Raw genomic sequence first — 11,732 nt, forward strand, 5'->3', positions numbered from 1 at the left:
TAAAAAAATAGTATTAGTTAAAAAATTTTACAGTTTTTTAAAAAAAGTCAAATTCGCCGAATGTGCCCCAACCCGGGGTAGCTTCGGCATTTGATGGGGCACATTCGGCACCATAGTCATAGCCGGGTAATTGTCATCGCTATCTGTCTGGTTGAAATTCTGATCCTCTAAAGGCTCTATTAGGTTTTAATACGCCACACAATGTTTGAATTATATGGCTTTATTTTCGAGCGGCGGACGTTTACATCTCAAGGTCGCACACACCATCAGAAATAGGGGTTTTCTATCGCATTTTCGTCAATACAAGCACGTTTGATCTTATATATGCAATTTCGAGCCATATTAAAGGATTAGTTTTAAAAACAAACTCAAAAACCTTTTACGGAAATAATATTGCACAATCTATATATGGCCGAATGTACCCCACTTTGAAATGCCGAATGTACCCCGAATGTACTTTTTATAGTTTTTTTCATTTTTTTCGATCAGATTTGTAAAAAGATTATATTTTTAAATATTTTTAAAATAATAAACATCGTAGTTAACCACTTTTTAATAATATTGTCTTAAAAATTTTAAAAGTTTTATACACGAAATACTTACGAAATGGAATTGAAATATTACAGAAACATCTATAAAAATACAAAAACCTATGTATCTAAATAAGCTTATTAGCTAAAAATTTCAAACTTTGTGTCAGTTATTTATTTCGATATTCGATACCTATGTATCGAAACTAGTGATGTACGGTGAGAACTTCATATCGAAAACGCGATTGCCGAAGGTGCCCCGATGCCGAAGGTGCCCCAGTCTCCCCTACTCTCGAAAATCCCTTTCGGTTGAAAAATGCGGTATAGTATATAAAAAGTTTGCCTGGGCGAACTTAACGACGTTTTAATTATACCTTTCACAACACTATGGTACAGGGTATTATGACTTTGTTCATATGTTTGTAACAGGCAAAAAGAAACGAGATAGACACATGGTTCCTTTTGAGAATATGCATAGAATCATTATACCCTACACAACTATGTTGTCAGGGTACTATAGCTTTGTGCAGCCCCAAAAGTTTGTAACGCCGCGAAATATTGGTCCTAGCCCCACCTTTAAGTATACCGATCGTCATATCTCGACTAGCTGAGTCAATCTAGACATGTGTGTCCGTCCATCCGTTTGTCCGTCTGTCCATTATAATTTGTAAACACGATACAGGCCACAGTTATGGACCAATCTTCACGAAATTTTGCATGTAGGATGGGTTCTGGCCAATGAAGACCCCTATTGTTTTTGATAAAGATCGGTTTATGTTTAGGAGATGAAATGGACCAAATACTGAATTTTTGTTGGTTTTTCTGTTCGCTCCAGAGGCCGCAATTATTGCCCAAACATCGCGAATTTTTGCATGGAGAAGGGGATCGGGCCAAAAAATAAGGATGCCTGTTTTTATAAAGATCGGTCAATATTTAGCGCGTCAAATGGACCCTGACTTTTGTGTGAAAAATTACAAATTTGGTATTCTATAGCGTATATATTTACTTCTGAAGGACATAGAGCCGAGAAGTTGATAGTATATCCAAGAGGAGTGGTTGACCTTTAAATTGATACCAATTATAGAGTCGTGTGTACTCGGATGTGGGAGTTACACGTAAATATTTTCAGGAGCTTACGTATTCATATATTATTTAGTAACATATTATCACAATAGAGGAGGGAAATATAGCGCTCATCGCTTTGAAATTTTCCTTGAGGATCCAGGTATGGTCAAGGACAACGCCTATAATTTTCTGTGATGATCAGATTTACAATTTGGGATGAAGTGGACCCAAAACTAAATTTTTTGTATTTTTTCGAGTCGATCTATAGACTACAAAACCGAAAATCACAACACAACACACGGTGAAGTGAATCTGGACAAGTATTTAGAATCTGGACAAGAATTGTAAAGAATATTGGGATATTCGGAACATATGTATTTGTAAGGAAGAGGTGCTGTTGACCTCTAATCGGTCAAGAGGGTGCAAATATCAAGAAATATTGATCAGGCTCGAAATAAACATACGCAAAAGTTAGAGTTCCGTGGTAGTTGTGTAGGGTATCATATGGTCGGCCCCGTCCGACTATTCTGCTCCGCTCACTGGTTTTCTAAATCGATTTATTCATGTCAGTCTGTCCATGTTAAATTGTAAACAAACTACAGGTCGCATTTATGATCCGATTTGGATGAGATTTGGCACAGCTTGTCTGTTTGGCCCAAGGACGAACCCTATGGAAATTGGGAGAAATCAGTTCAGATTTAGATATAGCTCCCATATATATTTTCGTCCGATTTAATTTAAATGGTGTACAAAGTCCCTATATATTCTTCGATTTGCACGAAATTTGGCACAGCGTACTGAATATACCCTAGAAAGATGCGTATTAAGTTTCTTAAAAATCGCTTCAGATTTAGATATAGCTCCCATATATATGTTCGACCGCTTTAATGTAAATGGTGTACCTTCGTTTTACATGAAATTTGGCATAGCGTACTGAATTAAGTCTAGAATGATGTGTGTTAAGTTTCGTGAAAATCGGATCAGAGTTAGATATAGCTCCCATATATTTTAGCTCGATTTAATTTTAATTCTTAATTTTGCACGAAATTTGAAAATTGTCCGATTTTAAGACTCAAAGTTAGGCCGATTGACACACATCCAATTTCATGTCAATGGCCCTTCTGTTTTAATGCATTTAAAAAAAAAAGTAATTAAATAAATGTATTTTACAGGTACCAACTACCCTCCGATTATATTAATAGTCGGTGCAGTTATTTGGATTCTCTCATCTGGTCTTATGATTTATGGTATTGTTAAGGTATTTTAAAAATTGGTCAATCACCGGTATCATTTTAACAATTTTATCTCATAATTTCAGAAAAGTCGCGCCTTCCTATTACCCTGGTTGATTTATATGGCCCTGCTATCAATAGTTTTTATAGTTGTCTTAGTTATACTCTGGATACAAATAATGTCTTTTCACTACAAAGGTGTTGTCGCCTTTCTTATTATTACCGGTAGGCTGGCATGTTATCAATTCATTTGAAAATAAATATATTCAATTTTTTTCAATATTCCCAGGTCTTGTCATAAATATTTTGTATCCGATAATTGGACTATATATGGAAATGCGACACGAGGCCATGGAAGAAATATTGCCAATAACGAATGATGAATAAATTAAAAATTAAAAAAAATATATTCATTTAAAATTTTTAATATTTTAATATTGTTAATTTTTATTATATCTTTTTTTTTTATGTATTCTATTAATTTTGTTATCACCCATTGAAATAATGTCCATTTCTTAATTTTAAATCATCGACCTTATAAAATAATCACCAAAATTATTTTTCTCATTCGATTCGGAATATTCCTTAGCTTCCAAGTTTTCTATACGAATATCAGCAGCCAGTATATAAATGGGATAAATTAAAATAATTTGCATACCTAAAAGAAAGTTTATCAATATAATATATTTCCATTTAGATATACATCTGTTGTACATACCAACAATAATTAAAACAAACAATATATCATCCCATTGATGATTGCGATAAACAATATCATAGATGTTACAGCAGGTGAATACAATAGCCGATAATGTTGCCAATGTTAGCCAGGGTACAATAAGTTTAGGATATTTCTGAAATAATAATTTTAAATATATTTATTAGAAACAAGTAAAAACATTTTCAAATTCTGCCGGAACCAATATCACATACCATACACCCTGAAAATCTAAAATAAAATTTCCGGTCATATCATTATATTGGGTATCTATACTAATAAAAGAGTAAAACCAGTAAGGAACGTAGTAAATTCGGACTGGACCGACTATATGATAGCCTTCACCAATTTGGGTATATTCTACATATGTATCCTAACAGACGTCGCCTTTTCGAAGGAGCATTGACATGGAATTGATCTAGCTTAAATCTAATCTAATCCGATTTTCTCCAAACTTTACACACGAGCTATGGTAGGGACAGATTTTCATCTCAAATGCACGAAAATCCCCATGAACATGCATAACAACAACATTCAGTGTAAATATAAAATACAGAAAAAAACCAGTGAGCGGAGCAGTATAGTCGGACGGGGCCGACCATACGATACCCTACACAACTACCACGGAACTGCGGTAGTTTATATATAGTTCTGCGGATGTTTATTCCGAGCCTGGGCAATATTTCGTGATATTGGCATCCTTTTGCCCGATTAGCACCTCTTCCTCACACTGACATATTTTCCGAATATTACGAGTATTCAGTACAGCTATTGTCCAGATTCCCTTCACCGTGGATTGTGTTGTGATGTTCGGCTTTCATTTGTGGTCTATATATCGACTCGAAAATAACACAAAAAATTAAGTTTTCTGTCCACTTCATTCCAAAAATATTATCTGATCATCACCGAAAATTATAGGCCTTGTCCTTGACCATAACTGGAACCTTTTGGAACATTTCAAAGAGATCAGCGCTATAGTTCCGCGCTCTAGAGTGATAATGGGTTGCTAAATAATATACGAATACGGAGATACCTGTAAATATTTAGGTGTAACTCCCACATCCGAGCACATACAACAATATAATTGGTATTAATTTAAAGGTCAACCACTCCTCTTTGATATAATATCAACTTCTCGGATCGATGTCATTCAGAGGTAAATATATACGCTATAGAATACAAATTTTGTCATTTTTCACACCAAAGTCAGGGTCCATTTGACCCGCTAAAAAGGCATGCTTATTCTTTGGCCCGATTCCCTTCTCCATGCAAAATTTCACGATGTTCGGGCCATTATTGCGACCTCTGGAGCGACCAGAAAAACCGACAAAAATTTTGTATTTGGTCCATTTCATCGCCTAAATATTAACCGATCTTTCCCAAAAACAATAGGGGTCTTCATTGGCCAGAACCCATCCTACATGCATTTCGTGAAGATTGGTCCATAACTGTGGCCTGTATCGTCTTTACAAATTATAATGGACAGACGGACGGACACACATGTCTAGATCGACTCAGCTAGTCGAGATATGACGATCGGTATACTTAAAAGTGGGTCTAGGACCAATATTGCTGCACAAAGCTATAATACCCTGACAACATAGTTGTGTAGGGTATAAACACAAAATTTCTTAAATACGATTGTCATGAGCGAACCAAAATATAAAAGAGGTTATTTGAAAAACTTCAACGTAAAAAACATTCAATTATAGTACAAAATTGTGTGTCGGTCGACCAAACTTTGGGTCTTTAGTGCACAATTTACATAAAATCTGACGAAAAAATATATAGTAGGTAAATCTAAATCTGAACCAATTTTCTCGAAACTTGACACACATCATTCTAGACACAATTCAGTATACTTTGCAAAATTTCGTGCAAATCGAAAGATATAGGGGCTTTGGTGCACCATTTACATTAAATCGGACAAAACTATATATGGGAGCTATATCTAAATCTGAACCGATTGTTTTCAATTTCAATATGGTTCGTCCTTGGGCCAAATAAGTGAGCTGTGCCAAATTTCGTCCAAATCGGATCATAAATGCGACCTGTAGTTTGTTTACAATTTAACATCTACAGACGGACGGACGGTCGGACATGCATAAATCGACTCCGAAAGTGATTCTATGCATATTCTCAAAAGGAACCATGTATCTATATCGTTTCCTTTTGCCTGTTACAAACATATGCACAAAGACATAATACCCTGTACCACAGTGTGGTGAAGGGTATAATGACTGACTGATTTAACGATTTATCAACGCCCAGAAGAAACGACTGTAGCTAGAATTCTTAAATTTTTACTGAGGGTCACTGTTGGTCCAAAGGTGACAGATAAGGCTGGGTTTTTGGAAATTCGTACTAGAACGGTACGAAAAGTACTAAATGTTATAACATTTGTATTTGGCGAACCGGTAGAACTAGAACTCTTAAATTTTAAATGAGGGTCACTGATAGAGTGTAGAATAGATATAGCAAAGGGTTTTTTGGACATTCGAACTATATGTATGCAAAAAGTACTAAAATGTACTAAATTTTGTACAATTTCGTAGCATGTAAATTGATAAAGCTAAAAACTTGAATTTGGAATGCGAATTAGGGTTGAGATGTAGGGCCTATTTAAGGAGATAGTTTTGAAAGCCTGTACTAATGTGTACGAAAAGTACTATATGGTACTATATTTGGTGCACATTTCATTTGGAGCTACAAATCGAGCTGCAATCTTGAAATTTGAAATGAACATTACCATCGGAGTGTATTGGGATATGAACGTATTGGGATATGAACGTATTGGGATATGAACGTAGTTTTGGAAATTTGTTATTTATGTGTACAAAAATTTATAACTCGTACTACACTGCGTATCATAACTATAGACGCACCCTTAATTCAATTGGTATGTTAGTTGAGAAATAAAATGGACCCATTAAGTTATTGTTCACAATAAAACGATCAAAAACACATATTATTCAACAAAAATAATTAATTTATTCTTTATGGTTTCGCCGAATTCTGCCCTTTCAAAATTGCTGGTGTTGCATAACTATAGACGCACTTTTACAAAATTAGAAAAAAATATTTTTTAAAACTTAAATAAAATAAAATAACTTTTATAAATAATGGGTAGGGCCTCCCTTATTTTGAATAAGTTCAAAAATTTTATCCATCACACTGTTGATCAAAATTATTCGCAAGTCTTCATCGATTGACCGCCATTCATCGATAATCACTTCTTGGAAATAAAATAATGTTTGGTATTGGCTGTTTTCTGCATAGACACGACGAGTCAAAATTCCACACACGTTCTCGATCGGATTCTGGTCGGAAATTTTAATATTTTTCGATTTTAACCATACTTGAGTATGGCCACTTTTATGAACTGGTGCGTTGTCCTGCTAAAAAACGAGTCCTTGATTGTTGCTGCTTTCCCAAAATGGCAATAATTTGTCTTCCAAGACTTGAACGTACTCCATTGAATTCATCCGACAACATGGAAATGTCAAATAAAGCATTCCGTGGCTATAAAATGTTCCCAAGGTGGCGGTTACCGAAATATCGTTATTTCTTAATACAATATTTCGGTGGCGGCTCCTTAATGGCCTTGGGAGCATTTTATAGCCATTATTTGACATTTCCATGTTGTCGGATGAATTCAATGGAGTACGTTCAAGTCTTGGAAGACAAATTATTGCCATTTTGGGAAAGCAGCAACAATCAAGGACTCGTTTTTTAGCAGGACAACGCACCAGTTCATAAAAGTGGCCATACTCAAGTATGGTTAAAATCGAAAAATATTAAAATTTCCGACCAGAATCCGATCGAGAACATGTGTGGAATTTTGACTCGTCGTGTCTATGCAGAAAACAGCCAATACCAAACATTATTTCTTTTCCAAGAAGTGATTATCGATGAATGGCGGTCAATCGATGAAGACTTGCGAATAATTTTGATCAACAGTGTGATGGATAAAATTTTTGAACTTATTCAAAATAAGGGAGGCCTTACCCATTATTTATAAAAGTTATTTTATTTTATTTAAGTTTTAAAAAATATTTTTTTCTAATTTTGTAAAAGTGCGTCTATAGTTATGCAACACCAGCAATTTTGAAAGGGCAGAATTCGGCGAAACCATAAAGAATAAATTAATTATTTTTGTTGAATAATATGTGTTTTTGATCGTTTTATTGTGAACAATAACTTAATGGGTCCATTTTATTTCTCAACTAACATACCAATTGAATTAAGGGTGCGTCTATAGTTATGATACGCAGTGTATAATTGCTTCAATTTGGATTTGGATGAACCGATAGAATGGGAACAATAACATTTGGAGTCAGGATCACTGTAGGGGTGCAGGATTGGGATCAGGATTCAGTTTTGTAACGACTCAATTGTCCACCGAATTGCTGGGGAAAGCTCTCGGCGGCCAGAGTTCGTGACAGAAATTTATTTCTGTCAGCGACAAGAGTAAGGAGATAAGTCTTCCGTTTTTTTAGTATAGGTGGGTTTTATTGTTTTGTTTTCGGCACAGTTGATACTGGGGATATTGTCAGAGACTAGGGTATGTGTTGTGGTACAGGGGACAAGACCGGGATTAATCTAGTGATCTTGTCGGGGACAATTGCCTAGAACTGCCTCCTGGATGACTGAAGCACCGGTGCGTTATGTAGGCGTAGTGGCTTAGGACAACTCACTAGCGCCCACCGCTGAGAAAGAGTCCATTGGATGACTGGGGGGCCTGGGGTGACCTGGAGTCCGTACGATAAGTCACTAGGGGTACGTCGAACATCCTGGAAGTGGCTTTTCCCAACTCACTTCTTCCGTGAACGGCGCTGGTGGCAATATCAACTCACCTGTTCTTTCGTGAGTGTGGGGTCGGTGGTTTCAGTGGCAACGGGAAGCTCACTTAACCTTCAGTCTTCTTTACTCCTTGACTATTGATTGACTCACCTGTAAAACGGGTTTAGGGTATTTCCTCGTCTAGACCTTGTGCTGTTAGCTCTTCTCTCACGACTGTTCCCGCAGCATTCGTCGTTCTCCCTTTTATTGGACCGTCATCGCAACCTTCAGGATCACGCTGTTGTTGTGAGTTATTCCTTGGCGACGCATCGCAGTCTCTACGCACGCGCGTTGTTGTTTCTTACCCATGACTAGTCCGAATCCTCTGACGTGCGTTGTTGTTGCTAGTTGTTTACCAACAAACAACGCATCAGAACCCTTTACCGTGTGTTTTGTTGCTAGTTGTTTACAACCAAGTAACACATCAGAACCCCTCACCGTGTGTGTTGTTGCTTGTTGTTTACAACTCAGCAACGAGTCAACGCTCTTTGACGTGCGTTTTGATGCTGGATGTTTACATGCCCCAAAATATCGAAAGGTAACTTGTTTTGATGCCTAAATCGTAAACAACTTTGGTACAGTTTGAATTTTAGGTGGACCAATAGAGCTAGAATCATGAAATTTGGAATCAGGATCACTGAAGAGTTGTAAGATTGGCGTATGTAGGAAGTTTTGGAAATTGGTACTAAGTGTACTAAATTTGGTTCAATTTGAATTGTGGATAGACTTGAATTCCTGGAACTTGGATTTAGGATCACTGTGGAGGTGTAGGATTTGGGTATGCAGGACGTTTTGGAAGTTGGTACTACTGCGTACTAAATGTGGTACAATTTGAATTTGAAGGTTGCAATCCTGAAATTTGAATTTAGGATCACTGTGGGAGTGTGGGTTTGGGGTAAGTAGGAGGTTTTGGAAAGTCGTACTAAAGTTGGTACAATTTGAATTGTAGGTGAACCATTAGAGTTGTAATCCTGAAACATGGATTTAAAATCTCTGTGGGGGTGTAGGATCGGGGTATGTAGGAAGTTTTGTTGGATGGTTGAGGTGTAAAATTTGGATTTGGGTGAATCTTTCGAGCTCGTATCATGAAATTTGTTAACAGATGGTACTCAAATCTAATTTAATGTCGATATGAATGTGTGGATTGCTTAGTTTTCCTGATATATGCAGTTTTAAAATAAAATACTATGTTAATACATATTTAAATATTCCCCACATTCGCTAACGAATTAGCGGGTATATGCTAGTAGCTTAATATATTAGTTTAGTGGAAAAGGAAATCCATTATTTTTTCAGCAGATGGATGTACTGATAGACTTATGGTAATGTATCGATCAAACCATTTCAGATTTATGATCTTTAGAGGGATAACATTTTACAGTAAAAAATATTTTGCTGTTTTTTTTTTGTGCATGAGTTACAGATTGTTAAAAATGGAAGTGAACAAAGAGAAAATTCGGTATATTTTACATCGAAGTTGACAGGCATGTTAGCCGTCGTAACATTGCCCAGGAGCTAAAAATCGACCATAAAACTGTTTTACATCTACAGTGACTCGCCAGAAACTTCGGCATATTGAGTGGGAAGTTTTAATTCATCCGCCATACAGTTCGGACCGGACCGGACCGGCACCAAGCGATTATTATATTTTTCTTGCATTGCCAAATTTCTTTAATGATAACAAATTAGATTGTAAAAATCGACTACTAGAGTTTTTTGCAAATAGAGAGGCATTATGAAATTACCTTTAAAATGGCAACAAATCATACAACAAAACGGCCCAAATCGGACTTAACACACATCATTCTTGACTCAATTGCAATCGATATGCACAATTTGGTCCCAAACGGACAAACATTGGGCGTTTGGTGCACCATTTATATAAAATCAGACGTAAATATATTGGGAGCTATATCTGAATCTGAACCACCACAGTGTGGTGAAGGGTATACAAATATATATCATGAAAAAAATATTTTTTTTGCAAAATTCTGAATCCCAACAACAACTATTAATTATTGGTGGGGAATGTATGAGATTGTCCGCCGACGAGTAAGGCAGGGAAGACTATGGTTTCGGATCTCGCCACTGATACTCAGCTGTTCCCTTAGTTTTTTGTTTGAGGTATTCTCTCCAGAAGCTATTTATTGCTTCTTTACAAAAAACCTTTCCTACCCAAATGTCTCTTGTAACAAATCGAGGTACTTACGTTACCAGCAATGCCACCTAAATGAGAAGTTCATTGGTGGCTGACTTTGTGGTTAACAAGGCATTTGCTGACAACTACAATACATTTCCCACTGCTATGTGTCGTCACTTTGTGACGAATGCACATAACGTTGTAGTTGCTATTGCCACACATTTCCCACTAATAAATAGTTGTTTTTATAAAGACAACAAAATGGGATTAAGCCTGACTATTTTGCAAAAACAAAATACAAATGGGATCCCAAATAACCCACCAACACTACTGATTTTTTTATTTTCTTATATACGTTGGTCCGATTTTAAGTGATGTATCACTTCGCATTTTTTTACCTTCGGATTGAGTGTAGAGTGATGTGTTCCAAATGTTATTAAATGGATTTATCTGACACCTGATTACAATTTATTATGCATTACTTAAGATTATTAGAGCACATATTGTATAAGCTCAAAATGGTGCATTTACGATATTGTTCGACCCGACTGAATTAGTTCCTTTCCTTACAGTTTCCAATACTACCCTTTTTCCTATTCCCCTTTAAGATATATCGATATCATAATTACCTTTACAATACCCCAAATCAGTAAAGTAGCCGATATAGCAGTTAACAAGCCAAATGTAAATATGCCAGTATGCTGGAGTATAAACTGGATACTTAAACCTGTAGAACAATTAATACAAAAACTATTAAAATTGTTTTTCGAATATTGTATAATTTTTCATTATTCTCTCTCCATTTATACTTACCATGATCATCGTGAAACATAAAAATATATTTGATCATCGATATTTCATTCATTAGAATCATAAAACTTATCAAAATTGTAACCGCAGCCACAAAGATACCATGTTTTTCTAAGCCTTTTAACGACATTTTATTTTCCTTTATTGCTCGTTTTAATTTTAATTACAATCAAGCAAAATATGTAAATTCATATATTAAATCATCCGCTGGATTATTATGACTATCAGTCAAATGTTCCACAATTCAAACTGATTGCGAAAAATCAGAGAAAATTTTTGCAATAAATTATTTACATTAAGTATTTGGTTTTTATTTTTTGCTTTCATATTTATTTTTTCTTTCATTTCAATACATTTAAGGTAAAGTGAAATAAGAAATTTGTTTTGTTTTTATT

At 35.6% G+C, this 11,732-nt stretch overlaps 1 protein-coding gene across 1 annotated transcript; it reads right to left on the reverse strand.

Annotated features, from left to right (window-relative positions):
- Window positions 1-3,348: 3,348 nt before the first annotated feature.
- On the reverse strand, window positions 3,349-11,467 carry LOC133336578 (uncharacterized). The gene is made up of 4 exons (XM_061544859.1): window positions 11,341-11,467; window positions 11,157-11,254; window positions 3,546-3,681; window positions 3,349-3,485 (listed from the first exon to the last, which is right to left on the reverse strand). Exons 1-4 carry the CDS (start codon window positions 11,465-11,467, stop codon window positions 3,349-3,351), a joined length of 498 nt encoding a protein of 165 aa, XP_061400843.1.
- Window positions 11,468-11,732: the final 265 nt, after the last annotated feature.

Source organism: Musca vetustissima, unplaced genomic scaffold, assembly GCF_032173495.1.
Source record: "Musca vetustissima isolate MV318-11 ecotype Yass unplaced genomic scaffold, APGP_CSIRO_Mvet_v1 utg14779, whole genome shotgun sequence".
NCBI lineage: Eukaryota > Metazoa > Arthropoda > Insecta > Diptera > Muscidae > Musca > Musca vetustissima.